Source organism: Berghia stephanieae, chromosome 2, assembly GCF_034508935.2.
Source record: "Berghia stephanieae isolate SIO BIC M18660-M18661 chromosome 2, UCSD_Bste_1.3, whole genome shotgun sequence".
NCBI classification, from domain to species: Eukaryota; Metazoa; Mollusca; class Gastropoda; order Nudibranchia; family Aeolidiidae; genus Berghia; species Berghia stephanieae.
This window is the reverse complement of record NC_088361.1, coordinates 35,023,078-35,049,597: the sequence shown is the minus strand read 5'-3', so window position 1 is coordinate 35,049,597 and position 26,520 is coordinate 35,023,078. Positions and strand designations below refer to the sequence as shown.

The following is a 26,520-nucleotide window of genomic DNA, read 5'->3' as shown; positions in this document are numbered from 1 at the left end:
CAAAAATCCAAGGTGCTGTATTTGGGGAACAGGAAGTGGAAAAGTGAAACAGATTTGAAGCTGAGGGATGCCTCCATTCAACTCGTTGACAAAGTGAAAAACCTCGGCACATTCTTAGACTCTGGACTGTCCATGGAGCATCAGGTTAATAATTTGGTTAGATCTCTCTTTTTCCAACTAAAAAAGATTGCTTCCATTAGACAGTTCATATCTGAGGATGTGACCAAACAACTGGTTGTGTCCCTCGTGGTATTGATATTGGATTATTGTAATGTTCCGTTGTTTGATATTTCGCAATATAATCTGAGACGTCTTCAGATTGTCCAGAACAGCGCTGTCAGACTAGTGTTCATGAAGCGTAGGTGTGATTCTGCCAGACCTCTGCTTCATGACCTGCAGTGGCTGCCCATTGAGAAAAGGTGTAATTCAAAGCTTGTGTTTTGGTGTATTGTTGCTCCTTCCTACCTTTCGGAACTAATTGAAAGATATTCAAAACCCCGCCTCTTACGTTCGGCCAGTGATTTCACCAAACTAGTTGTCCCTCGAATAAATGTCTTTTCTCATTTCGGACCCTCTGTTTGGAACGCCTTACCACAGAGCATTCGTGAAAAAGAATGTTTGTCTATTTCTAAACGTTCGCTTAAAACATATATGTCATGTAAGCTGTTAGAAGATGTTATTGGTTTAGTTTTATTTATAATTTTCAAAATCTGACTTAATAATAAACTGTATGTTTATTTTTAAATTCTTCCTTACAGTTGTAAGGAATAAAAATGTTGTTTGCTGTTTATTTGTCAATGCAAGAAAATACCCTCTGCAATTAATCTGTAAGTAAAGAAGAACAATGAGAAGAAGTAATCCAGAAATGCCAACCCCAACTGAAGAAAAGGTGTAATTTTGACAGAAAAAAATGTGTAATTTCGAAGGAAAATATGTAATTATGCAATGCAAAGGCATTATTTATAGACATATAACACCACAATAATCTATAATGGCCATTGAAAGATTCCTCTCGAAATAAAATTTGGTAAAGGCGACTTCTGCCCAAATAAAGCCTCTGGTTTAGGCTTCAGAAACCAAGATAGGCTGGAGGTGGATGATGAAAATGCAGCTTTCTTCCGTTTTCAGTGAGACGAGATTCCGGATAAAAACTGTTTTGCTTAAATCACCCACACGACCTTGACGACAAAAAGGGCGTAATGAGGAATAAAAAAGCATAAACACATAATTTGATGAAAAGGGTGTGATAATATGTCTTTTTGGCGTATAGTTGGCAGCTCTGGTAATCATGGTTGTTAAGAGTATTTGGATAAGTAGTTTTGTAGCAATCAAATCTCTAAGTTTTAAAAAAATCTTTCTATGATTTCTTTTTTCCATGAGTTACCACCATTTAAAAACTTTTTAAAGACCAGAGATACAAAACTACTACCATTTACATTTACTACATGGACAACAAGTTTATGACTTTCTTGACTCCAACAAACTAGCTGGAACCCTATCATTCTCAAATGCTTTCTTTGATATAAAGTTTTAATTGGAAAACAGGTTAATGTTTGTTAAAAACAAGTATTTTCGCCTATACTTTATGACATAACCCGTAAGAAAAAAAAAATGACCTTGACCTTGAAAGTAGAACTACATTGATTATGGTAAAGTTGGACGTAAAGGATAAAAGGAAAGAAAAGAAAAAGGCAAGTGAAAGACATACTTCCGTAATCTTCTTCCATTCCTTCTTGGTTTCAGGCTTTTGTTTTTCAGGTGGTCAAGGTAAGTTGGAGATGATGGCTATTTGAGATTATAAAGCAGATCAATATTGACAATTAATTATTTTGAACAGTAATTTCTTTAAAGTTGAAAAAAAATTGCCGTACTTTGTTATTCTATGTGTCACATTACCTTGCACCCTGGAGAATATCTGTTAATAGAGATGGATTGTAAACAAACTATAGATTAATTGAAAATAATAATAAAATAAACTGTATGGTTTACCTAGGATATCAATAATCTTACCAACTAAACTTTTTTTTGAAGATAAGCAACAAAATATAGCATAGGGAGATTAATGCAGCATTCAATTCACACCAAGCAAATTGTAAAACTTATAATATCTGTGAGGAAGGTGATTTAAAAGAAAAATTTATTATCTCCCAAAGATCTAAAGGCCTGTAAATCAGATTTTTTCAAAAATTTTCTTGAGAATTTTTAAACCATTGATTACTTGAGAATATTTTAACCATGAGTTGCTTCAATAGACGATAATAATAGAGGTAAAATTATGTGCAACATCCTACTATATGTATCAATCATAAATAATTTAATATAGAAGTTGAGAGGGCAGCTGACAACAAAGAAACCTAAAAATCCTGAAATAAAAACATCTTAATTAAATATTCGCTTTTACCTAAAGATAAGACTATTGTGCCAAATTTTGTGTACAATAGACATATAGACATACGATAGTAGGAAATGTCAAAAATACATGCTGGACAAATAATGCGAAAGAAAACCAACACAAATGCAGTGAATGAAAGTGAGAGGCAGCCATAGACGTTAACTGCAAAGAGGAGAATTCCCGTGACAGCCACAATCATGTAGTGGATTAAGAGAATGCGAGAAACTGATGGGGTAATTATCTGAGACTTTACATTTCCTTGATTTTTTAAAATAAATTTTTGACAGACTCCCTTCCAGCTGAAGACTGGGCAAAAATATCAAAGATCCTTAATAAGGACAAAAAAAAAAAAAAACGATATGGAGAGGAAGAACAGATATTGAAGGAAAGAATACACACAGAGAGTGACCATTATGCCAGGGCAAAAGTGCCCACACAACTATCATCCAAATAAACTGGGTCTATTCACGTCTTTATTGAGCTCGATAAAAATTGGCTGAAATTTATTGATGCTTTGATACTGAAGGAGAAGGAATGACAAATAAACAAGTCTTATCATATAAGTAAAGATGACTTAAAAAAAAAACAATGCTCAAAATTGTTTCCACTGGTGAGGTAATTATTGCCATGGGCTGTCACAAAAAGCATTAGCACTCATTAAATCATATTATACCCTTAAATTAATAATATAATCATATTTCCGGACGTGACAGTCTTATTATTCCTCACATTCACATCTTAATCGATGCCTGACAACTCAGAACTGCAATCAGCACTTCATACACATTGTGAGAACATTAAAAGAATGCATCAAAGTTAAAGTTCTACAGAAAAAATATTGGAATAAATATGAATTTATTTTATATTATGGAAATGTAAATTATAATGAACAAGCAGATTTTCAGTGGGGTATAAAATCCAAAGAAAAGTGTGAAAAGTGACAGTGAACAGCATGAATGCTAGAGTAAAACAATGGCAGAAAACTAATTTGCATCTATGGCTAATTTTTCTATTAATAAGTTACACTAACTTGAGAATAAACATGGTCAACAAGTTGGTTTACAATGTGAAGCCATCAAGTTGTGGTAAGGGAGCGTTCACATATTACGTCATCAGCTAGGGGGGGAGGGGGGGTCTACCAAATGTTGACATGGGGGAGGGGGGGGGGGGGTCAGACCCAAGATGATGTCATCAAAACAGGCAAATCGACGTCATCAAAGTTAATGGACAAATCAAACCCCTAGTATTTGTTTCAGTGGATGGTGGTCCAGATGAGGCTCCAAAAAACGGACAGACACTCGCTGCTTGGGAGAGACATTTCAAGGCGCTGGATATTGATGCTGTATTTGTCTTTACACACGCTCCAGGTTTCAGTGCTTATAATGAGGTGGAAAGAAGAATGGCACCGCTTTCAAAGGATACAGCATCTGTCATCTTACCATTTGATATTCATGGACGTCATCTTGATGGAAGCAACAAGACTGTTGATGTTGATCTGGAAAAAAGGAACTTTGAAGCTACTGGAAAAATATTAGCCAATATTTGGTCCGAGTGGATAATAGATGGATACCCAGTAGTTGGAAAATTCATCCCTCCACCTGAAAATCCAAGACCCAAACTTCAATTTCAAGAAACAGATGATTGGAAGATAAAACACATTCGTCAATCCCAATATCTGCTGCAAATAGTGAAATGCAGTGACAACTCATGCTGCAAACCTTGGCGTACTAACTATTCATCTTTTTTTCCAGAGCGTTTTCTGCCACCACCTGTACCACTTGCTTCATGTGATGATGGTTTGGAGATAGGCAATAATGGAAGATTTGAAAGCCTATTTCAAAGTTTGTTCCTTTCACAACAGCTAAAGATAAATTGCTATGATGAGTATTGCCCATCTCTCAAGAAACAAGATAGGAAAGGGGTATCACTTCTCAAAAGGCGAACTTGCCCTAAATGTTCATTGTATCACTCCTCGATCACAGCAATGAAAGACCATTAACGAAAATGCGGCATACAAGAAGAACAGCAAATGGGAGAAAGTGATGACGATGAAGATGAAATTGATGATACTATTTATAGTACATTGCCAGAGGTCCAAGGCAGAAACATTTTTGAATCAATTAATTTTATGTTTGGAAATTGAAACAGAAATTCATTCCACTAAAAGACTAATATGCTATAAAATAATTTGCCTCCTATACTATTTTAAATTACACTTTCTGAAATTTTTTTAATAGCACCTGCACCAAGTAGCCTAATTTAAATAATGTTTGTTAGATTTTATCTTTGCAAATTTAAATTTTATGTCCCCATTGTATCGTAAAACATAAATTATCAACAGTTTCTGAAATTAATAAAATGTCTGAATGTGTTTTATCAAACGTTGATTATCAATGTTTATGGTTTGAAAAATGAATAATAAATATTGTGAAATTAAAGTTATCTTTTAGTTTTTATTAAATTAGATGACGTCATCATCTGTTGGGGGAGGGGGGGGTGTCAGGTCATGATGACAAGTGATGACTTGGGGGAGGGGGGGGGGTCTAAAAAGGGCAAATTTTTGATGACGTAATATGTGAACGCTCCCTAAGTAACAAGTAACAACCACCAAAGTTTCGATTTAAAACTTTATTCTAGGATGTATTTCCGACGGTTTGCATTTTAGTTATTGGCTTAGATGAAGCAGTTAAATTTATCGCTCAGCTGACTGGCTACCTTTGTGAACACAACAGGTTCGGAAAGCAAGAAAAAATATCATTTCACCATGTGTGAAAATAGCTAGATAGAGATGTGTTCAGGCACAGTTACAGTCATGAAAAGTTATCAATTGAGAACATAAGCAACCCATATGCTATGCATAGTGCTGTGGGACGTTACTAATTATTGTTTAAAAGCCTCTTAATGTATTCATTCATCTGGCTACATTTGTGTCTATTTTCTTATTCTAATTTTTAAAATTTGACAATTGAATGAGGATTTACAAGTCTATATCCATTTGCAACAAATTTCTAGCGCATTCAATAAAATTTCAGACATACTATCTCCTGTATTTGACAAACAGAAAGCAGGTTTCTTCCAAGCTTCCTGTTATATGCAGTATAAAATAGAGCAGTTGAAATCCCACAATCTTAATCATGGATGCCCTTTGTTAAAATGAAAAAGACCTGAAAATTGTTCTCGTAAAGAGAAAATATGAAAATGTTCTGTGCAAAGCCTCTCTTAATCAAATGGCATCACCCTTAAATAATAGAAAAGGATACATAACCATCTAGCTTACCCTTAACTCTCTAGAGTTAATATGCATGGAAAATCAAACAAATTTGTTCGATTTTCAATGAGGGTGAACTCGAGAGAGTTAACTCAGGGATGCCACCAGGCAAATTTAAAAAAGCCTGAAAACTTGGGCGGACGAGATACAAATCAACGTCAAGGGCTTTGTAGGGATTTGAAAAATATCAAATTTGGAATATTGTTTCAGTACTTATTATTGCAATTGAGAGCAAATAACACACAAAAGAAAGGAGAGTTAACAGTTTTCAAATTGATAAAATAAGGTGCTGAAAACAAAATATAGACAAATTAATATCAATAGCTATCAGGGGTGGGAATGACTGGTCACATAAAAGGAGAAAATTTTTCATTGTGAAGATCATGACCCACCCATGCAACCATAACCGATAAATCTAAACTTCACTCAAATTCACTGAGATTCGATCCAAAATTTGTCTCGCAGCAATTTCTTACACGACTCGGAGAATTTCAAAAGTTGAAAGTGTAATTACATTTGGTGGTTGTAGTAGGGATGATGATGTGGTGGTGGTTGTAGTAGTGGTGCTGGTAGGGATGATGTGGTAGTGATTATAGTAGTACTGGTCGTATGGATGATTCTGTGGTGGTGGTTGTAGTAGCTGTGGTAGGAATGATGATGTAGTGGTAGTTGTAGTAGTAGTGGTGGTAGGGATGATGTGGTATTATTTGTAGTAGTTGTGGTGCTAGGGATGATGGTGTGGTGGTGGTTGTAGTAGTGGTAGTAGGGTTGATGATGTGGTTGTAGTTGTAGTAGTAGTGGTGGTAGGGATGATGGTGTGGTGGTGGTTGTAGGAGTGGTGGTAGGGATGATGTGGTAGTGGTCGTAGGGATGATGATGTGGTGGTGGTGATAGTAGTAGTAGTAGTAGTAGTAGTAGTAGTAATAATAGCAATTTGTCAAAAAGGAGGATAATGTCTCCGTCTATCGGTCAAACGCAAGCAAAGTGTAAAAATAACAGGAACATAGTTTTGTATTGGTGTTATGTAATATATTACTATTACTAGTATAAATCCATTCTTATCATTAAACATAAATTTAGTTTTTGTAAAGATTTAATGGATGCTTGCGAGAGAGAGAGAGAGAGAGAGAGAGAGAAGAGAGAGAGAGAGAGAGAGAGAGAGAGAGAGAGAGAAAGAGAGAGAGAGAGAGAGAGAGAGAGAGAGAGAGAGAGAGAGAGAGAGAGAGAGAGAGAGGAGAGACTTCTCTACCAGAATAATTTATGAATTGATCTTAGGAATTCTATATAAAAAAAAAAGAAAAGAGAAATGGAAAGAAAGGCAAAGGGAAAGAGAGAGAGAGAGAGAGAGAGAGAGAGAGAGAGAGAGAGAGAGAGAGAGAGAGAGAGAGAGAGAGAGAGAGAGAGAGAGAGAGAGAGAGAGATAGATTTGTCCCTCCCCTTCCCCTTCAACCATCAATCTGCTAATCAAAGAATACCACTGGTCGTCTGTGTCAATTGTGACATCTGGTGCCATTCAGTCTGGCCCGACGTCATAAAAACGGGACCATCACTGAAGTTCACGAGACTATTGCCCTGGTGTCAAAATATGAGATAAGACATAATGGTGATTTTGTGGTTTTGAGGGAAATGTTTGACACGGCAAATTCAGCGGAAAATTTCTGAGAAATTCTCAAAATCACTGTTTATTTATCAAATTTTTTTTTAAAAAGGAGGAATTGTGATGGGGATGGGCATAGATAAACTTCCATTTAGGTGCCCAAATATTCGACCGGTGGTGACACCCCAAATTATTCACCCGGCGAAAAAGTTCCGGCTCAAATCTCGATTCTTTTCTTCTTCTTTCAAAAAAAAATTATTTTTTTTGAATAGTGACGACGGACAAAAACCGGAGGTTCCGGATTAAAACCGGCTGGTGGTAAAAAAACCGGATTTCCGGCTAAAACCGGAAAAGTGGCATCCCTGTTAACTGTTGCCTTTGAACAACCAATGCTTTCAATATCGAACAAGGAAAAAGGAGATCCCTGTTTATCGATTTTTTAATGAGGACATTAAATCCACTGTACAGAAAATTGGAAGTCAACAGTAGTCAGTAGATTTATTCCAAATGCAAAAACTTATGCTGTCATTTTTGAGCTTTCCCATCTTCAATGGGAGATATCACAAAATAAAGGAGTAGTCAAAATAAAATCAGTAAATTTGGTATGTCTGAATTTACCATCTTATAACATAATTAAAATTATGTTTCATTCAAAACTCACCTGGTCAGGTTTCAGAGCCTCATCCAGAGAATGTTTCTTCTGCTGACAGAGAGCATCTCTTCGCAATGTTGGAGCAAGATGCATATCCTTCTTCAACTCGAAAGGAACAAAGAAGCCACTTGATGATGACTTGCTTGGCTATCAAAGTGAAATTGAAAATGATATGACTTCAAAATAATCAGTTACTAAGTAAGTTTCAATTTATAAAATCAAGTTAAAAAAAACCCAGATCTACCCTATTTCTTAGTTTTCACACTCTACTCAATGAATATATACTTACAGTTGCTTTTTGTGGTGTCTCTTTTGTCTTGAAAAAGCTTTGAAATGCCATCTTCACTTTTTCTTCTTTCTTTCTCTATAAAGAATAAAGTAACACATATATGTATGCATAAAAATTAGCAAACAACGAAATTCAAATGAATAAGGTTAACATAAGTATGTTATTTTAAAAGGTCGCTGCCAAGTAGCCAAAACATTCATAATAATAAGAAGAACAAAACCAATAATCTATTATATTAAAAATATAGGGTTGGGGATCAACATTGCTCCGAACAGTCAATGTAAAATTTACACCATCGAGCACAGAATGTCAGGGAAATCTAAAAATCATTAAACTATGTTTTTACAGACCGATATATGAAAAACTTGCAAGCCTTCCTTAAATTAATTATAGCTTGTTGATTCGCAAAAGTTATTTACAAAATTTTCTAGGATGTAATCACTAGTCCAAAATTCGACCATGACAGTTGTTTTTCCCCCATCATTTCGCGCCCTTCACTGGACAGATCAAAAAGATTTGCATCAATCAATATGCCCAGATATGCAAACAAGTGCATGTCGATCTCGACCAATGCTGATTTTCACAATACAGTAGCATAATAACCAAAATAGATGAGTGCTTTATTTCATCAGGAAATGCTAAATAGTGGGCAATTCCCACCTATGATAAATTGGTAACCTTGTAATATTATTAATAAGCTTATCATATATTTGGCAAATAGGATTTCTAGTAACACTAAGGCTCCGAAAGGCGAAACCAGTTTTAAAATGTAAAATAAACAACAGAAGAAAAGGTCTGTATAATTTTTGTTACAGCTATCACGAAAGTAATCTCACGGAATTGGGTAACTTGGAACGATTTCTGAGTAATGGTGCTGCTCCAATTAAGCAGCTTTCACTGTAATAATAATAATAAAAATAATGATGATGATAATAATAATAATAAAAATTTTTTAATGAAAGAAATCAATTATTTTTTTGTTTGTTTGTTGCTTTAGGTCTCTTCCAACACAATTGAGGTTATATGAGAGACCGCTGAAACAAAAAAACAAGCTATCTAACAAAAAATAGTATAAATGTAAATCAAAATCATAACCTAAAGATATCATAAGCTAAATTATAAATAACCAAGAACAAACAGGCAGAAGATTTACAGAAAAAAAAATATCCCCTGTCAAAAATACAATCACAAACCAAAGAAGCAGGATAGGCTAGTAAAGAGAAGAAGAAACGACATCACTATCGGATCGTACACCCATGTGAACATCATAGGTATACAATTCAAGGGTGATGCTCCCATCCAACCACCCGCAAATCAATTATTTGTGCGATTTACATAAAAGCTATTAGTAAAGCATAATGATAATAAACAGCTCAATAATGTTGAATTGATAAATGCGAGGCAGGTAAAAAAAATTACCTTTTCTTCATCCTCTTTCTGCTTTTCTTCCTCTCGCTGTTTCTTTTCCTCTTCTTTCTTCTTTTTCTCTTCTTGTTTAGCTCTTGAAAAAAAAAAAAAAAAAAGCCAAATGGCAGTTTGAAAAAAAAGTATATCACAATTCATGCCAAAAGAGGATCCCTAATCAAGAAATATTTGTAGTTTTTACAATCTGTCCAACAAATCAAGAAAAATTGTCGTCCTTGAGATGAAAGAAGCATATGAAAAAAAAAACAAAAAAAAAAACAACTTTTTAATAAAAGCAGTGAAGATGCCTGCTTTATTTTTGTGCTGTAATTCTAATGTGAATGATCAGTTATTTTCCCTTTTTAAACTTTTGCTCAAGCATAGCTGCCAACCCACCAAGCTTATTAAGAGGGTGTTTTGGTCAGAAAATCAGGGAGATACATAAATGTATAAATCTACATTTCAAAAGACTGACAGTCTATCAGGTTGTCTCTTGGGCAAGGTAGAGTATAGTTGAATTAATCCACTCTTAAGCGAAATTACTCGCTGGTTCGGATAAGTAAGTAAGTACACTGGTTCGGATAAGTAAGCGAAATTACAAAGTAGCCTGCACATGGACTTAGCAGTGATGATACTCACAAAAAGTCAAAAAGGAGGAAAAGTCTCGGAAAAACGGAAAACTCACCTAGAACATTCTTACACCACAGGAAAGTAGGCAGGATGACTTCTTTTGAGTACTTGAAGAGTACTTTAAAACGCCCGGAGTCCAGTAAAAGGAGGAAATTTTTGTTATATATATATTTTTTTTTAAAAAAGGAGGTATTTTTTAAAGATTTATTATATAAAAAAAAGTAAAAGGAGGAAATGAAGGAAATATCCGCGGATCGAGGATCTGAGGAGGAAAACTGAGGAAAGGAAAGAAAACCGCGGATTTCCGCGGATCCGCGGATAAGTATCATCACTGACTTAGAACACAAACAATCTCCATCTGTCTCTGGCAACAACTAATAAACTAAACATACTTGATATCAAGATACACTATGACTTGAAACAGTTTTAGAATGACCAACAATTGAGTTTAAAAGTAGTTTAAAAATGCGGGAGATCAGTGTGACGGGCGGGAGACGAACTAAAAATGCAGGAGTCTCCTGCAATTTCCGGTAGGATTGGCAGCTATGCTCAAGCTTGAAGCATACATCAGAGTAACATTAACTTATGACCCATCCAGTCAGACCTGATTGGTCAATCAATACTCATTTCAATTATAGTTTTTATTAAATCAATGCTAAATATTATAATAATAACAATAGCACATATAGTGCTTTACCACATCTAAACAGGTACCAAGCGCCTTGGAAAAACATAAAATAAACAGAAAAGACAAAGTCAATATTCAAATGTGCCACTGAGAATCCGAGTATTTTTGGGTTTTTTTTGCTTCTATCTGTAACAGAAAAATTAATTGACAAAACAATTAAAATTTGACTCACTCCAGCTCAGCCTGTTTCTTTAGTCTTTGCTCTTCTTTCAGCTTTCTTTCCTCTTCCTTTTTCATTCTTTCTTCCTCTTTTAACTTTTCTTTTGCCATCTTTTCTTGTGCCTGCTTTTCTTTTAATTCTTGCTTTTCTTTCTCCTTTGCTTCCTAAGTAAAGAAAAGTGAGTAGATTTGACCTAAGCATGCATTTACATTAGAGAATAGATCTATAGTGGACTTTTTTTTAAAAGAAGCAAAATTAAACAAAACTTGACCCTCATGCGATTGAACTCAGTTCATGATGAGAGTGTTCAACCAACAACGCCACCTCAGACTTCTTTCTCCTTACAATTGCACGATGAAAGCAACAACAAGAATTACAACTTCCAAAATTGTATCTCTATCAAATTTTACCTAAATAGTCTGAGATTTAAAACTAAAAAAAAAAGATGGTAAATTTGTAAAATGTGGGAACCAACAAACACAAACATTTATACTATTATACATAAATTTCTAAACTAAGAACTAACTACTTTGCTGCATTTTGAAGAAAAAAAATAAGCTGTACCTGTTTTTCTTTTCGCAACTTTTCTTTTTCAGCCTTCTCTTCTTCCAATTTCTTTTTCTTTGCCAAACGTAGCTCTTCTCTTTCTTCTTTCTGTTTCTGTTTCAAAGCCTCTTTCTCAGCTCTTTTTGCTAAATCAACCTACACAGTTATAAGAACATAGATTAAATCACAGAAAAACGAAACATTTTAATCTTTATATACCATTTTTACTTTTAAACATAAGGGGTTCTTAGTGGATTTCATATAAAAAAAAAGGGACTGGTATCAATCCTGGATGCAGACAAGATTTAATCTAAATTCCCTGTCCACCCAGCAGTGATTGGACTTGGTCTACTAGATCTGGCACCTTGCAATACAAAAAGCAGCAGCAGCCTCTTATAAGTTGTCACACTTCTATGTTATGACGATCGACCCAATCAGCAAAGTTCGGTTCGCCTCGTGGATCTTCTACCTTGTCGCTGGTGAGGGGACTTGAGGCACACGGAGGGCAAAGGTGTAAATCTCGGTTGACCGTCACGAGACCATCCTGGGCATCGAGCAACATGAGCTGCTCGTCCCGGTGTGTGACATATGAAGATCCAACCCGGTGCCTGAATAGCAGATGCTATCCCGGGTGCCACACGACTATGTTCATCCAAAAAGCGATACGCAATTGCTTTTGTGTCTGTGTAATGAAAGCTATAGGGTCTAATGGCTCTGAAAGTGAAAGACTATATTGTGAGGTGAAAATATAATTTGATTATTCTGATGAATTAAAAATGCCTCTTGATAGCAAAGTTAACAACCATCATCATAAATTTTGTTTGATCTTAAATTGTATCCTTGACCCAGACCAAAATACATTTAATTTCATTCAAGAATGAATGCAACACCTAGCTATGTCAATGATAGTGCAAATTAATAAGACACCTAAAGTAATACAACTGCCACAATGCGAAATGGAAATAAGGACCACATTATCGACACTGGATGAATACAATAGTTTGGATCACTAGGAAAGGAAACCCAAAAAACAATGCAAGGTACTGTACCTTCTTCCCCCTCTTTTTAGATGATAATGGAGTTGCAATGTCATCTGCAGATTCTTGGACTGATTTGGCAGGAGTTGAGGTGCATATAATTCCGGACTCTTCATCAAGCGGCTTAGAAAAACTTTCACTTAGGTCACTCTCTATGGACTTGTTGAAATCTACAGGATCTGCCTCAATATCTTCATTGTCTGAAACGATGGTTATGATGTTTTCTTCAATTTTATTTTCGTTTTTCTCTGGGCAAGTCTTAACATTTCCATTCTTTTCTTCACTTTTCACAGAAGCAATTTTATTTGCACTAACTGGAGCTTCAGCAATGCTATCTGTTTTATGCTCATCAGAATGACTTGTTTTATCTGAAACTATTTTGCAGTCAGAATCTGAATCCACATTATTCCCCTCAACTTCTATCGTATTTTCTTTATCATTTTCAGATTTGTTTTTCTTAGCCTGCATATTATTATCTGTTGAATCAACATCATCATTTGTTGAAGAAATTTCCTCATTGTGGTTATTGTGGACCTTTTTAACAAATCTGTCCATCAAACACTTTACATTGTCTTTGTTTCCAGTTGAATCTGCCTCAGAGCTAGAACTGACTTCTTGATCACTGCTGTCATGACAATTCGTCTTAGTTCCTGGGCGAGCAATTTTGGAATTTGGGGAATCTGAGGAGCCCAAAACAGCCAGTGGTCTTGAAAGTTTGGCAATTTTGCTTGGAGAATCAGACCCAGTAGAACTCTGTCTTTTCCTCCCTTGAACCTCAGTCTTCTTTGAAGTGTCCTCTTTCCGTCCCTTGAAAAATGACAGTGTTGCTGAAATGCAATGAAACAAGTAATAAATAAGCGTTAACAATATAAACATACAATATTTTTATAAAATGGCTACAATCAATTGCCAATAAAATCACTATGACTTTCTAGCCCTGGGCCATAGTTGGCTCCGGTCACTTCGCCTGAAAGTGTTGAATGCCAATAACAAAAAACCTGAATCAAGCGTCGTTGTCGTAGTAAAGTGGTGGTCGGTGATACAGTAAATAATGATCGGTAATGGTGGCAAATGCGGGTGAATTATCAACTCCCTCACCGGCAAAAGTATCAATTAACCGGCAAGACAGTCCTAGAAATTCACATTCACCAGCATTTCTTTGACCCATGTTTCTAGCTCTATGATTGACATACAATTCACCATCTATTTTTATCGATCCTTTCACAGTCAAAAAGAATTTTTTCTGGAATAAATTTTTTAAACACTTTATTTGTCTAATTACTACTTGATACCTATTTTCATAGAGGGCAGTTTGCATTACAGTTATTGTTGCGAAGGACTTCCGTAGTTTCACAGCACGTCTAAAGAGAGGATTTTTTTTTAAATTGGGGAGGGGAAAGAGATCCACCCCCCCTCCTCAACCCTAACTGAAGATACTACTGTTCCCTCCGCATTTCCAATTCCATTGTATTTATTTTCCAACAATAGTCTACAATTTATTTTATTTCACTTTCTATACTGCATTACACGCTTCCTCCCCTCTTTTGACTTAATTAGTTGCACACCTTTTATAAATATCTATTGTTCTATTTTAATATGTGCTTCCTTACAAAGAAGCATATTTCCTGCCCATCAATGTTTTTGTTTATATTCATCTAACAACACCACTAGATTATCTCATTCGTCTGTAGTGTTTCATTCATCCTGTTTTGTTGAGAAAGGGGAAACCCGTTTTATCTGTTTTCGTATATAAAATTGAAGCTTACATTCAATTTCACAGTTATTTATTTTAAATTAGAAAAAATCACACCACTTACAAAAATTAAATAGTAATATTTATTGGACATTGCAACTAACTGAAAGTCCACGAAGGCTAAAAGATTAAGTAATATAATAGAAGTGCTGTGAAACTACGGTAGTCCTCCCCTAGGCGAGCACTAGCTGCTACACAAAGTCTTGGGTGGAGCAAATTGTGCCTGAGAAGGAGACCATAAAAAAAAGAGTTCAAAAATTGAAATTTTTTTTACCTCATCCATTCATCAAATGACTGAGATTATATAAAATAAGACTAATAAAACTGCAAAAATAGAGAAGTACCATCAAACAATGATTGTAAACTGCCTCCAGTGCGGACAACATCATGGATTAATTTAAAGTGCGTTTTAATATCATTGATAATGAGAATTAAAATAGCTGATACACTGGATATTGGATAGGCTGCCTCTATTCTCACCCCCGGGATGAGAATAGAAAAGCGATCGAGCTCTCACCCCCGGGATGAGAATAGAGGTAGTCGCCCCTTCTCGCTATTCTCACCCCTGTGTAGGGTCAGCTTAGCACCCTCCCCCCCCCCCCTCCTCACTACTCTCAAAAAGCAGTAATCAATTACAAGTTTTAACTAGTACTTGATAATGTTAGCCGCACACTACTTATTAATACTGCATGAATTACCCTTTTGTTTTCTTCTTTTTTCTTTTCCTTCTCTTTTATTTACCGATTGATAGTCAAATTTCTTAGTTGCTTGCATCGACGATTTAGACCAGTATCGATCACGATCAATTCACATTCCTACGAACAAAATGGCGACCGGAATAGCGAGAAGGGGTGTCGGCTAGGCTAACCCTTATCTGTTGGTTAGGTAATACGGGATGAGAATAGCGAGAAGGGGTGGGGTGGCGGATGGGCAAGGCTTACCCTGACTGTTGGTTAGGTAATAGTAATACGGGATGAGAATAGCGAGAAGGGGCGGCGGCTAGGCTACCTCCCTACCTGTTGGTTAACAGGGGTGAGAATAGCGAGAAGGGGCGACTACCTCTATTCTCATCCCGGGGGTGGGAGCTCGATCGATTTTTTATTCTCATCCCGGGGGTGAGAAGTCACTATTGGATAATCGTTTTATGTGTTCCTGGTAGAGGATAAAAATGGAGCAAAATAGACTAATCGAGAGACAGACAAGAATAATACATCATGTCTATTGTCATGGATTATCACCGTGTTAGTGTTTGATTATATTTCTCAAATTCACTTTCACTCCCACGACGTATAGATTATTAGGTTGCGGTTAGTGATAAGATTTTAAGTAGATGGTGAGAATTATGTCACGATCACCACTTATTTTTACTTTATATTCCTTTGGGATTGATTAATTAATAATGATTAGTTGAGCCAAAAGTTGGTTAAAATTAAAATGTGCACCAAAAGAGGGTTTACCTTGTTTCAATTTTTTCTGGGGTGGTTGATTTTCTTCCACTTCCATTTTCTGAGTCACGCCCCTTTCCAAATGTAGCTTAGTTTTTTAAAATCGGAATTAGTGTTAGGAACTATTGAAATCCAGGGCGACGGTCAATCTTTCAAGTTTCCACTTGCTTGATGAATGATCCGGAGATCCGACTTTTTACAGTCAAAATGAGAGTAGGGTAACAGTGTAGAGTAGAGCGAGTGTGTGGCAGTGGCACTAGTCAGATGCCCCGAGCCCTAACTTCAGCCAGACACAACTAAAATATAATGCAGACTTATATATCCATTATAATTCTACGGTTACACCGTCATTTAATAAAATAATCTCCCAAGTCTTAACCTAACACATAAAATCATAAGTGCGATGTCTCTATGGAGGGTTTACACATTTACACCGCCATTTCTATTAAAAATTCTTTATTTATAGTTGGCGCGAAAGAAGTTTATTTCGACACACCCCTATGTCATTTCCGGACAGGGTTGCCAGATTATTTTTCAACAAAATGCCAGGGGAAGACTCAAAAAATGCCAAAACACTCAAAAAGATGCCAAAGTCTGTTGACTCCCACCCCCACTAAGAAAACTACTCACTTTTGATAGACAATTTACTATCATATCCTGGTGGCTTGCGTGTTTTCTTTTCTTTTTTTTTTTTTTTTTTTTTTTTTTTTTGAATTATACTAAATTTCCTGTTGGGGTAATTATTTACCTACTGACTACTAAGTGGAGTGCTAAACCACTACACCACGGTTGGATTTTAAGAATGAAAAAGAAATGTGAAGATGTTTGTTTTTACGCGTTTAGAAATAATTAAGAAAAGGTGTCATTTGAAGTATAATATACAAGAAAAGAAAATGCCAAATGAAAATGCCAAATGCCAAATGATTTTTCTAATGCCAAACGGTTTTCAAAAATGCCAGATTTTTGGAATCTGGCATTTAAAATGCCAAACTGGCAACCCTGTTTCCGGATCAGATAGGAATCTATCGTCTTCCGGAAATGAATTCTTGCAAGGATCGATTTGTAATATAATAATAAGACATATAATTATTCCATTATTCAATAGTTATACTTTAAGAATCACATTATTGACATTAATATGTAAGTAAAAATTATATATATATATTATTATTATTATTATGTAATTTTTGTTATGATTTATGCTAAGACATTTCAATTTATTAATTGTATAAGAGAAGGTCCCCTTTCGCGGGACAGTTGGGAAACGGAAAATTCACAACAAAACAACAACGGTGCAACATCTCGGTTGTTGATACTTTACCCAGAATATTTACGTTTCGGATTTTATCTTTAAATAATGGATGCCAACTCAAATAAGGCTCGACGTTGTGGACAAATAGGAGAGGGAGAAGATGATGAAGTATCTATGCAAGAAGTTTTGGAAGAACATGCACGTTTGCAGGCGGATGCCTCAGCGGTTTTGGGAGCAAGTGATCCTCATAACTGCACTTATCCAAAGGTATTTGACAAATTGAATAAATAAACGGCTATCAAAAGATCCACTATGAAAATACCAATTGAAAGATACTAGACCGAGGAGGTTACGGAATTTCTCCCCACCGTTTTTATGCGCCTCTTCTATTCTGTTGGAGATGCAGATTAATAACCACTGCGGGGAAAAAAGGGGGGAGGGGGGGAAGGTGTAATCGTGTAGTGATGTAAAATTCGACTCACAGAAAAAATGAGGGGAGGCCTTCCGAGAGCTTCTACATCCCCAGTATTCTTGTTCTAGTATGGGGTTTGGGCGGGGGGAGACTTTAAGTTAAAAAAAAAAAGTTTCGCCCCTCCCTAACCCCCAACTAGAACATTATATTATAAAAAACAAGAATACTGGGGATGTAGGAGCTTTCGAAAGGCCTCCCAAAATGAGGTCTAGAGTTCGGTAACCGTCGCGACCATCCACTCCTATTAATATTTAACTTAATTAGTTATTATCCTTCCACCCCTCACCGTTTGAATTGTCCATATTCAAAAGACGAGACATGAATATTTACAAAATGTAGTGTATTTATACACCTCCGTTGACAGTGTATCTTAACGGATCGTTTTTATGCACCTCTGTCACGCATGCGCATTCCACCCAATTTCATCAGCGACATTGTGTTTCTGTATTTGGACATGGCAAAAATTATCTGTAGGATGTCTTTGTTAATAAATTTATATATAGAAATAATAATAATCTAAAACATCGAAATATAAAACCAGAAAATAGAAATTGAAAGTAAAATATTTTAGAAAGACCTTCTTAAAAATTATTAACAAAGACGCACAGATGTCATACTGATATAACTTTTGCGATGACCAAATACAGAAACACAGCATTGATAATAAATAGTGTAGATTGCGCTTGTGCAACAGAGGTGCATAAAAACTACCAGTTAAGATACACCGTTAACTGAGGTGCAGAAAAAACACTACTATTTGGTATCCATCTAATTCTACCAAAATATATTGAACCCCGCGTTTTCTAGAAAAGAAAACAGAAACATTTTCTCAGCCCACGTCTGCATTCCTATTATTTTCACGATATTTATTATTAACTTAGAAAATCATGCGTAGTGAACTGCCACTTCATACACCACTCATTAACCACTTGATGAATTGCCAGTGATTATTTACTGACGATCTATTTAGAAGACAATTAAGAAAATCCTACCTTTAAAACAGTCTAGAGTCAATTATTCATCTACTTTCCTCAAATAAACATTCCTTACTTGATAATACTGGATGAATTTCAAAAGTTATTTGAATTTATTTTGCCATTTTTCATCTTAGAATTTTCTTCATTCTTAGTTCTGATCCAAGCTAATTTCAAAACATCTCAGAAGAATTTAATAAAATCAGGCAAATTAGTGTGATACTCCCTGGAACTGAATCTGTACTTTGAAGTCGACTCAATTCTGAGTATTTGTATTCGAAGGCGGAGAGAGTTGTTGAATTTGGCAGTCATTGTTGGTATTTAGTTTGAAGTAGTTTGATGATCTTTGCTTGAGGGTGTCTAAATCTGTTTGTTCACACATGATTTGAGAAGAGCGTTCCTTTGACCTTTTCAGATCACACATGCACAATGTAAACTAATTGGTTAACCTCATTTTGAAAAAGTTGAGGCAAGTCTATTGTCTATTGCCACTTGTAATGAAGAACAGGGGTGGGTCGTGATACTTTTGATGTATTTAGTTATAATAATCTATTAGGAGCTTTACATTTTTAAGGCTCATACTCATGTGAATAAAAACCAGACTTTTTGGTCTTTAAGTGATAGGTTTTATGTCATTATAGAGTTGCACTGTACAATTACAGCTAAGGTCATGTGACAGCAAAAGCTTTTAAGATAATATTTCACCAAAAAATGCAAATTTTATAACAAATAAGTTATATGTTCTTTGAAAGCTATGTATAGGCTTAATTTGCAGTATTGAAATGATAATAATATACCAGCCAGCTACTTATTTTACACCTGAGTATGGTTAGAGAATGTGAGTAAATAACCTTTTCCAAGGACTCAACTTTAGGCATCCAGAGCACCAGGGAACTAAGAGTCGGAAGGCAAAGGTCATACCAGCAGACTACAAAGCAGCACAAATGTTTAAATATAAATCCAGTCCTTGTTCTACTCTCCATTTTGTTCTAAACTTTGTATACAGAGTTGATTACTAGTCTGTGCTTTTAACTTTTTAAAAATTCTCTTTCTTTTAAATTTTTTTGACAGGGCTATTTGAAGAGGCAGGCGTTGTATGCATGTGCAACTTGTACTCCAAATGGAAATGCTGGCATTTGCCTGGCTTGCAGCTATGCTTGCCATGAAGGACATGATCTTTACGAACTTTACACAAAAAGGTATATGAAAAGTTATTTTGATTTGATTTTTAAGATTCAGATTCAATCTAAAATTTGAAAGAAACTTTATGCCTTAAGCAGAAATACTTATATTTCTATGGTTTGAAGACATGAGTTTGTTTCAAAGTTTTGTTTGCAGTTAATGTTTTGTTATTATCTACATATACATATCAAAAGGCTGATTTTGAAATTTCTTGAAGAAGTTTTGATTGGTTGTGAACAAAGTTCAAAGTAATGTGGCAATGACACTGATCACTTATGTCTTTGGAGATATCATTGATGTGACTGTATGTTGTTCTGTATTCCTACATTTTAAATAAAAGGTAGTTTTTAAAAATGTTATTGCTGTTCCTATTTTCAGATTTTTCTGTTGTGACTGTGGCAATGACAAGTTTTCGGGTAAAGAATGTAAGCTTGCCAAGGTCAGTAAATTTATTATATGTGTAAAAACCCAACAAATTAGGAGTCCAGTTCTTTCCTGCTGTGACTAAGAAAAAAAGGCAATAATATTTGAAAAAATCAGTTGAACCAGATTTGTCACAATTAAAGGAATATTTGTTTGAAAGAACTCAGTCGGTAATTATAGAAAACCATTTATCAACTCCGTCTATATTAATGTGTGGAGTGTCTTGGCCCCCTCCTTTTTACAATGTATACTGCTCCTTTTTCTGATATGTTATCCACCTTTCCCATTGATTTTCATTTTCATGCTGATGACACTCAGCTGTATACAAAACTCAATAATGATTCAGAGCTGTCAACAGTATCAGTGATGGAAAATTGTATTGCTAACATAAAGGATTGGATGAAACTAAGCAAACTTGAATTTAATGATGACAAGACAGAAATGATAATTTTTGGTAATAGTAATAGGTATCAACTGTCGAAAATATCTACAAATGAGATACTAGTGGGTGAAAATTCTATTAAAACTAGTTCTTGTGTGAGAAATCTTAGGGTGTATTTAGATCAAAAGTTATCCATGGAAGATCAAGTTAAAAAATATGTCAATGTTGTAACTATCACAGTTGTTGTTTTTAACAAAATTTTGTTGTTTTTTTTGTTTTGCATCAGAGATAGGGCATATAATTATAAAATGCACAAATTATAGGGATAGTTAAGAGAGAGAGAGAGAGAGAGAGAGAGAGAGAGAGAGAGAGAGAGAGAGAGAGAGAGAGAGAGAGAGAGAAAAGAGTTGTTTTTTTTCCAAGCTTTCCAAGACATAAGTTTACAAGTGAAGATTTTTATAGCTAATGGGTCTTAATTCTCAAATTACCTACTAATATATTTCCTTTACTTCTTTTATAAGTACAGTTTTATTATTGAGACCCTTATCGCTGTAAAGGATTCTTTAGGTCATTATCCAACTTTGGTGTTGAACTGTCTTTGTTACTGTAATGATTGTTGACAGTCAACAAGGCAATTATCTGTGTGTTTTTTGTTTGTTTTATTTTTACTTTGTTTTACAGGATAAACAATTAAACTCCCGCAATAGATACAATCATTTGTTTGTTTTATTTTTACTTTGTTTTACAGGATAAACAATTAAACTCCCGCAATAGATACAATCAAAACTTCAATGGTCTCTACTGCTCATGTTCAAGACCATACCCTGATCCCGAAGATAAGGTGAGTATTGAAGTATTTAGAAGTATGAAGCTGTGATGGAAATTCCATATTTTTACCTCTATAGTTGAACTTAGAAGTATTCATATTTTTTTGTGAAATTTTGACCAGAGATGTCAGACCACTTGCATGAATTATTTTATTTTTTTCAATCCCATTTTATGAGTCATTCCGGAGAGACGTGTCTCACTTTACGTCTGTTTACTTTTTCCCCCTGAAACTGTTGATATCAATTCCTATAAGATCCTGCTTTTAATTTGTCCTGCTTAATTAGTCTTTCATATTGCTACCAATAGAGATGTCTTGTTTTCATGATTCCATAAAAGTTTATTTTATTTTACGTCAGTTTGTTTTTGCCCTTTTTGTTTTTACTCCCATGGGAGTTTCAGATCTGACACTTATGCAGATTTGCGGTTGGTAGAATTCCCCTGAGGGCAGGAATGTTGGCCTTCCCTGGGTGATGGAGACTATATTCAGTCCACAGACTTACTATCCAGAGCTGCCAACCTACCGCAAAAAATGCTGAATTGTATGCATTTTCAGCGATTGTACGCTTTTGTACGCATTTCTCCCAAGATTCTACCCATTTTCAGTGTACGGAGTCACTTCAGTTTTCTTTAGTTTTATTAGCCTGGATGCGCATATCACTGTTATTTTAAGCTTGCTGGATCATATTTTTGACCAATTATGATTTTCATGCTGGGAGGTAGAAATCTGAAAGGATTGGATTATAGTCTTGGGAACATCATTGTTGCTGCAATTGAGTTTGTGTGGTGTGACTTTATCTAAGTATACCTTCGTCTTACTTTCACTATGGTTAGTTTCCGTCGATTTCAGGATTGTACCCATTTTTATGAAATCTCCCCCATTTTGAGGTCCCATTGTACACATTCTAATCAGATGGGGTTGGCAACTCTGACTATCTCTCTCCCAATATCATTTGTCCTTTCCATGCAACGCTGTGTCCTTGTTCTGGAATAAGATCATTGGATTTCTTGCTAGGAGTTTTTGTTGACAGGGAAACAGTTAAATTATGGATATATATTTTTGTGAGAAATATTTCTTTCTTTGTAAATCATGTCTGTGAAAACCTTCCCTATGAATCTAGGAAAGTATGATCTTAAAATCATTCCTTTATTTTATAAAACTGTTTATTATTGTCAACTTTTTAAGTGAAGGTTAATAATATTGATTGCATTATTATGAGTTTAAAAAAACAACTTTTTATATTGTGCAATATTGATTAAATTTGCTCAAAGTGCTTTACAAGAGGTCCTGAGCCAACAGTAACACTTAACATTATGCCTTTCAAAGCACCATTACATTTTTTTTTCAACGCTGTTGACAGTCAGGTGCTCATTTTACGCTTGAGTACAATGAGAGAATGTGAGTCAAGAGCCTTCTTTAAGGACTTAACTATTCGCTCTTCAGAATGGAACTAGAAACCCTGGATCTTCCGGTCAGAAGGCGATTTTCATACAATATGACCACATAGACACATTTTATATCCTGTAAAAATTTTGCCTCTGTTGAAGGGAAATAATTATAATTCACTGTGACAAGTTCAATATTTTACAAATAATGAGTTGGATGTCCACAGACATCAAACAAGTCTGGATTTAGCCAAGTAGGTATGTCTTTAAAAAAACAATTGATTCCAGAGAAACAAACATATCCATTAATTTTTACTTTTACAGGTAGAGGATGAAATGATTCAGTGTATAATATGTGAGGACTGGTATCATGGACGGGTATGTTTGGTTTCATTGATAAGACTATTTGATTTGTAACATTCTAACTTCACATTGTAAATAATGAAATTCATGTCCAAACGAGATGAACAGTCATCGTACTGCTGCAAATTCAAAAGCACTCTCCAACTTAATGTCTTTAATGTTAAATAAAAAACAAAATCAAAAGAAAAAAGGATCTATTGACTTGTTTTCTTAAGTTGCTTCCCAATTAGAGTTTGACAATCATTTAATTATATTTTGTGATGTCTCTATTTTTGCCTTCTCAGCATTTAAAGGTTCCTGTGCCAGAAGACTTCAATGAAATGACATGCCCAGAGTGCATGTCAAGGTTTCCATTTTTGTGGGCCTATTATGTATCTAGCCAGAGTAAGTCATTTTCACTTATAGTTTTGGGACGTGGGATTTTTTTCCTTTGTAAATCATCTCTCTGTTCTGTATTGTCATATTTTTAGTTTTTAATTCTCTGTAAGCATTTGATTGTATTCCTTAGAGTGGGATTTGCTGGTATCTGGATGAGACTTTTAGGTGATCTCAAACTAGTACATTGATTGTATGCTCTTGGTTACTACTACATCTGTTCCCCATTTAAACCAATTCCCTTTTGTCATACTTCTTGGGTGCTTTAAGTGTAATTCTAGAATTTTTTACTATTACATTTTCTTCCTTTTACTTTTTACTGGTGCTGATATGACCTAAATCTGTCGCAAGCATGTCCCTTAATTGGAACAGCACCATTACACAGATCACTTACCACTTTACCTATTCCACAAGTGGTATATACTCCTGGCTACATACATATATTGTGGTTTTGCAAAAGCAATAATGATAATAGAATATTTGTATAGCGCTCTTTGCAGAGGCCTCAGAGTGCATCACATCATACATTGCCAAATTCCTTGATATAGAGATTACACAATCAAGATTCATTAGTTGCTATCTAAAATATATTTTTGAAATAGGATATTTTTTAGATTTTTCTTAAGCTGTCGATTGAGGTTGAGGGAATTCCAAATGGTCAGTCTGTATATTTTTAATGATCTATGGTTTTTAAATTTTTTGTTTTACATGAAGAGGGCAGATTTTGTTTGGTTGGTCGCAGAGAGTGGTTTGGGGTATATGGATTTAGGAGATGTTTTAGATTAAAAGGTGCAGATTACTTTTTATTGTGATTAAACATAACATTGTGATCTTGTAGTCAATTCTGGCTTTCACTGGGAGACAGTAGAGCAAAATAAGCTTTTTGTTGTTATTGAAGCCACTGCTTTTAGCGATGATAAGCATCCATTTTTTATAACATTCAGTATTTCATGATGATGAATATGAGAATAAGTTAATCATATCTAATGACCACATGTTTATAATGAACTGCCAACTCTCTCTTTTCCCCGGTAACAGTCCAAATGAATCAAAGACACATGAATCCTAATCCATCATAATTTACAACATATTAAAACTTTAATCAATGCTGCATTAAAATCAAATAAACCATTGCATCATTATTGGTGCTCTCATTATTTAGGCCTATTAGTTGTTCTTCAGGATGGCCAAATGGGTAAAGTATAACGCAGTAACATGTAAAATGGATCTGACCTATTTTTTCGTTTGAAGACGGGATAATTCCTTTCTTGTGTATCTTAATAGAGCTATTTATATTTTTGAGTTCTTGGAAAGAAAGAACATTTTACAACGTTTGCTGAAGTTCTGAAATCATTCTGATTAACCGATAGAAATTATATTCGCAAAAATTCTGTCACAGTAAGATCGTTTCAATAAAGTGGCATTCCTTTTACCTCCTTCAGCTGTATTGAGTAGTTTTTTGTTTGCATGGCATGGTCATTTTTATCGCTCTGAATTTTTAGTTGTAACTTACTGTTTTGGTTACTCGTATTCAAGTTTATAGCTAATATGGAAGAAAGTAGCTGAGTTGCATATATCTCAGGGGAAGGGCTGACTTCCCTTTATGGGCTGGGAATGTCAATTTCTCCTGCCAGGTGATTTTCTGTACTCTTGGAACAAGGGTTCTTGCTCTTTGCAAAGACCGGGATACTTCATGCATGTTTCTCTTCTATAAATTGTGACAATTTGAGTGTGTTGTTCTCTTTAGTAATCCAATGCCTTTGTTTTGATGAGAATTTTGCTTGGTCTCAGATTTGATACAAATACCTGGTCTCGGAATTGATACAAAGATAAAATTGATTCTTATAATAGACTGATCTCTGTTTAAACTCGTCCTTTTTGTCTTTTTGTCAAGTACTAAACTCTGGATCCAGAGTTGTTTGACTGTCCCACTTTATTCCTTTTTCCCGTCGCTCTTTTGACATCATTGAAAAAAAGCAAAAAACAAAAACAAGTGATGGTGAATTTCGTTTCTTTTCTCCCTTTTTACATTTTATTTTGTGAGGTAAGGGGTGCAGGTGGGATGAAATACTTACAGATCAACAGAGCATAAATCTAAACCTTACTCACTTACTTCTAAGCAATAGTGAAACAGCCAATGTTTTGGCTATTTTTAGATATTCAAGATTTGTTGGTCCACTGGCAGATCAAAACTCAAAGACATACCTCGGTTTTTAGTTTCTCTGTTTTTTAAGTTTCTTGAACAATCACAATATATATGCTTCCTTTAAGGGGCGGTTTGGGTCTAATTATTAGGAAGACCCTTCGAATAATTGATTTTGAGATTTTGGTGGAAAATGATATTTTATTATCTTAGAAATAATATAATTGAAGTCCAAATTCTTAAAGTAGACTATAAAGACATGAAAAACACAGTCGAAAATGGTACAAGTAGTAAGAAAAGTGTGAAAAACGGGAAGCTATTTTGCTATTTTCTCAATATGTCATTTCTCTAAGGGTATGAGATACTGTTTCAAACGTTTCTCAGAATCTATTCAATGAAATTGTCTGAAAATGTCCACAGTTATCACAGAGATAATGTATTATGTCACCATAGAGAGATTTTTTTGATAAGAGATGTGAATTTTGAATTATAATACTAATTCTGAATTTTTAACCTCAATTTTGTCATAACATTTTGATTCTCAACTTTGTAATGTTCCAATAAAAATTCCATAAGCTAAAACCGTAAAATCTGTCCATGGTGACACACTTTGGTACAATGTTGACAAGAGGGAAGAATATGGAGGTCATTCCTTCATTAGTTTTCGTGGAATGTTGCCACAAGATTGTTATATTTTTTTATGTCAGACCCCCAAATTAGATTGCAAAATGGGTATCAACAAAGATAATTAAAAAATTTTACCATAAATTTTGTTTTTTAAGCGATAATGATGATACAGAATGATTAAAACCACCCATTATTGGTAATTAAATTTTTTTTAGAAAAGACCCAAACCACCCCTTAATCTGAAATTAGTTTTAT

At 34.9% G+C, this 26,520-nt stretch overlaps 2 protein-coding genes across 2 annotated transcripts in view; one reads left to right on the top strand and one right to left on the bottom strand.

The window, feature by feature from the left end:
* Positions 1-16,355, bottom strand: part of LOC144964777 (uncharacterized) — a 38,465-nt gene extending 22,110 nt beyond the window's left edge. Inside the window, exons 1-8 of the mRNA XM_078899387.1 lie at positions 15,874-16,355; positions 12,676-13,490; positions 11,645-11,782; positions 11,093-11,244; positions 9,618-9,699; positions 8,199-8,273; positions 7,919-8,056; positions 1,709-1,785 (exon numbers count right to left, since the gene is read on the bottom strand). Coding sequence (XP_078755513.1) covers positions 1,709-1,785; positions 7,919-8,056; positions 8,199-8,273; positions 9,618-9,699; positions 11,093-11,244; positions 11,645-11,782; positions 12,676-13,490; positions 15,874-15,919 — 1,523 coding nt within the window. The 5' untranslated portion in view covers positions 15,920-16,355. The remainder of the gene's footprint in view (positions 1-1,708; positions 1,786-7,918; positions 8,057-8,198; positions 8,274-9,617; positions 9,700-11,092; positions 11,245-11,644; positions 11,783-12,675; positions 13,491-15,873) is intronic.
* A 749-nt stretch (positions 16,356-17,104) lies between these two features.
* LOC144964776 (putative E3 ubiquitin-protein ligase UBR7) overlaps positions 17,105-26,520 on the top strand; it is a 17,767-nt gene continuing 8,351 nt past the window's right edge. Inside the window, exons 1-6 of the mRNA XM_078899386.1 lie at positions 17,105-17,380; positions 19,631-19,758; positions 20,120-20,180; positions 21,295-21,387; positions 23,082-23,135; positions 23,405-23,504. Of these exons, the coding sequence (XP_078755512.1) occupies positions 17,219-17,380; positions 19,631-19,758; positions 20,120-20,180; positions 21,295-21,387; positions 23,082-23,135; positions 23,405-23,504 (598 nt within the window). The 5' untranslated portion in view covers positions 17,105-17,218. The remainder of the gene's footprint in view (positions 17,381-19,630; positions 19,759-20,119; positions 20,181-21,294; positions 21,388-23,081; positions 23,136-23,404; positions 23,505-26,520) is intronic.